Source organism: Mugil cephalus, chromosome 18 (genome assembly GCF_022458985.1).
Source record: "Mugil cephalus isolate CIBA_MC_2020 chromosome 18, CIBA_Mcephalus_1.1, whole genome shotgun sequence".
Taxonomy (NCBI): Eukaryota; Metazoa; Chordata; class Actinopteri; order Mugiliformes; family Mugilidae; genus Mugil; species Mugil cephalus.
This window is the reverse complement of record NC_061787.1, coordinates 21,876,927-21,880,193: the sequence shown is the minus strand read 5'-3', so window position 1 is coordinate 21,880,193 and position 3,267 is coordinate 21,876,927. Positions and strand designations below refer to the sequence as shown.

The following is a 3,267-nucleotide window of genomic DNA, read 5'->3' as shown; positions in this document are numbered from 1 at the left end:
GGAGTAGAACCACCAGCCTTGATTGGTTGTTTTCATTTATAATGACTTTCACAGCATTTTTCTTTGATGAGCCCGATAAAGGACACGAGCTGAAGAGAGTCAGTCTAGTAAAGTCGTTACATACATGAAAGGTGGCGTTCAACTCTTACTTTTCTACAGTTTTCCCCTCCGCCATACACATTGGTAGCAGGTGAAGTCACGCCAGAAATACAACTTTGCTACATGATTTGTTTTGAAGCCTCTGGTCCATCTTAATAAGCCTCACATGAGTAGACATTGCATTACATTATCTGGGTCCACCTCCTCCCAACACTTCCCTCCACTTTAAACAAACTCATCGGCTCCTGTTCTACACATTAGACCCAATTTACACAGTAATTTACAGTACATTTTGGTCATTACTTTACAAATGTGAATAAATCACAAGGGTTTCAGTTGCATTACTGTTTAAGGAAATCATTTAATCCTGGGTCTTTTGTGACAGACAATTTCACAAGCCAAATAAATGAGCATCGGTCATGAAGTAAAATAAGTTTATTGCATTTTCACACAAATCAAGACACGTTCAAAACGTATACATAAATATATAAACTGGCTGGTGGGGGATCAGGCATCATTACTCATGGCAGAACTTTGCTGTGACAGATGTTCCATTAGACTCTGAAAATCCATTTGAAAGAAATATAAAGCATTTTTAAAAATGCTGTTTCAAAGTCTTTTATTTTAACCCTCACTAGGAGGCAACATGAGCTCTCCATTACCTTAAGCTTCTGGATCTGGCGCCATGCCACATCATCCAGCAAGTCCCAGTTAATTTCATGTTTGGTCTCTTCGGAGAAACTGACCATCTGGGAAAGAAAATGAACCACCGGATTGTTAACAAGTAGCCTGGATTCAGGTCCTGCCTACTAGGACCAAACGTGAATGGCTTTGAATGAAACCTGCATGGATTCCTCAAGAGGTAGAACCGTGTAAGTGGATTAAAAGCGTGCATACCTGTCCCTGTGCTGTGGTCACAGTGACGTGTGCAGCAGATCGTGCCATTGAACAGTGCATATCACCGGCAGACACAACAGACCTGGGACAACAATTCACAACGTACTTGTAGCTGACAGATAAACAGATCTGCAGGGGTTATGCATTACCATATGAAGCATTAACATTTCAATACAACATTCAAGTCAACAGCATCCATGTTTGGCTCCAGTGAAGGCAGTAACAGACCTGAGTTTAGGTTTGGTCTGCTCACTTGTCTTGGTGCTTGAAATGTGGCTGCGAGTTCTTTTAGCAGTGGCTGAAGAGCCCCTGAAGAAAAATCGACAAACAAGTGCCAGTCAAGGCCTGCGGGATGCTCGGCATCCTAAACACGTTGTTTAACTAATCTTACGCGAGTTTCCCAGTGCCGTTACTGCCAGCCAGCGTTCTGGTCTTTGTCCCTTTTCCTCCCTACAAATAACAGGAGGGAAGAACATGTCATAGCACTGTTTTGCAGCCACATAGAGCCCAAATCAGACTGGATAATTCTTACAAGCTTTTATCCTTTGCACTGGAAAACGCAAAACCATAGTCATTGTGCAAATTTCACCTTTGCTGTTTTGGAGGAGGGTGTTTGCCCAAGCATGAACCGTACTGGTGTAGAATCATGACCTTACAAAAGATAAATGCACAAATTAAAATAAAGCTAAAGAATTATTATGAAATTATTAAGAAAGAGTTGGTCACAAAAACAAAGAAATCATTACCTCTTTCACTTGGTTTCCTACTGGCAGTCTCACAAGACTCGCTCTGCAAAATGTAATTACTACAATTACAATGATAAAGATTGGACCAGGTGCATCAAGCTACAAACCAAACTTGCCTTCTTGAAAATTTCACTGGCAGAGATTTTCTCCTCTACGAGAAAACAAACACAAAAAACAAAAAATGAATTTTCTAAGAATTGATAGGCAGTGATAAAGGTCATATCTTTAGCTGGGGTTAGTCATCATGTGAACTTGTGAATAAGGAAAACTAACTTTGGATTAAATCCCCTACGAGTGTGTTTCGTAGAGAAAGAGGCATCTTCATCAGTTCCACTTCGTAGGCTTGATCCACTGTGGACAACAGGTTCTCCAGCTTGACCTCCAACTCATTTATGCGTCTTTGCACTGGAAAGAAACATTTGGAGCACTTCAAATAAAGCTGCGAGCCCCTGGTGGGTAATCTTGAACATTAAAGCAGCCACGACACCTTCTTTGTCAAAGTGCTGAAGAAAGAGTTGCATCCTGCGCAGTCGTACTTCCTGACTCTGCTGCTCTTTATTTCGAGCACTTCCCGCATTTCTTGTCGATCTTGACGGCATTTTTTTTTTTTTTTTTTTCCTCCTGTCTTGTTGCTGAAGTTCAGCTGCACACTCTTGGTTGAGCAGCAGCTTCGCTCCCAGTCTTTGAACCCCTGATCCTGATGAGTAAGTAGACACAGGTGCGCTCTACCACCTGCTCCAGGAAGGGAGGCGGGGGATTACCTGAGGGAACACAGCACACTCTGCACAGCATCTGACACTTTCTCGTGTCTGTTGTGTAGATGTTGTACGTTCTCTTAACATTTCCCAACATGTTTCAGAGCTGCCATTCACTTTAACTTATGTGTGGTGATTTAGTGCATCAGTGCAGTCAGAGGTTACAGTTGGTTCACATCTTAGTCTTACTGGGCTGTGTTTCAGTCCCTTTATTATTCTCCTGCTGCCTGACAGCAGATAAGACTAAATAAAAAATAAATAAATGTGAATTTGGCTGCGTAACAAAGACAAAATTGTGCATTTGGGAGCAGATTAGAAAAAAAGCAGATGTAATGGGTTGACACCTGCTGCCACCAGGCACAGTGAAAATATGCAATGACGTCGTGCAAAGTCAAAAGGCATTTCATATTTCTGTTATATTATTATTTGTCAGTTTATATGAGATTATAAAATAATGTAGATCCGTAGTAATGACGGATCATTGGGCTAATTTTAAACAATAAAGTTTTAGAGTGACTTTGATTGAAAAGTTGAAGTTAATGTCTTCAGTGTCATTTTTGCACTTTCAAACATTCAGTGGTGTACGGCCAGCTTCGACTGCACAGTGCATCGAACCTGAGATGATTGTTTATGTCATGCAAGCTGTCAGCACGTCCAAAAGGACACTGTAGCCTGCTACTTGCAGCTTGTGGGATGTAATTAATTCCTGTGCTGCTCAGAGGGCGAGACACTGAAGGATTAGATGTTAGTTTGTTAACATGTTGCAGGAA

At 41.4% G+C, this 3,267-nt stretch overlaps 1 protein-coding gene across 1 annotated transcript; it reads right to left on the bottom strand.

Annotated features, from left to right (window-relative positions):
- Positions 1-516: 516 nt before the first annotated feature.
- cdca9 (cell division cycle associated 9) lies at positions 517-2,399 on the bottom strand. The gene is made up of 10 exons (XM_047568491.1): positions 2,230-2,399; positions 2,016-2,147; positions 1,859-1,893; positions 1,743-1,785; positions 1,586-1,647; positions 1,388-1,446; positions 1,225-1,305; positions 997-1,078; positions 762-848; positions 517-660 (listed from the first exon to the last, which is right to left on the bottom strand). The coding sequence occupies exons 1-10, from the start codon at positions 2,339-2,341 to the stop codon at positions 607-609; spliced, it is 747 nt and encodes a 248-aa protein (XP_047424447.1). The 5' UTR covers positions 2,342-2,399; the 3' UTR covers positions 517-606.
- Between the last annotated feature and the right edge of the window lie 868 nt (positions 2,400-3,267).

Coding starts and splice junctions, on each gene's coding strand:
- cdca9 (XM_047568491.1), bottom strand. CDS start 2,341: ATGCCGTCAAGATCGACAAGAAATGCGGGAAGTGCTCGAAATAAAGAG. Junction 1,786..1,858: donor CCAGTGAAATTTTCAAGAAG/GCAAGTTTGGTT, acceptor TACATTTTGCAG/AGCGAGTCTTGTGAGACTGC. Junction 1,306..1,387: donor AACGGCACTGGGAAACTCGC/GTAAGATTAGTT, acceptor ATTTTTCTTCAG/GGGCTCTTCAGCCACTGCTA.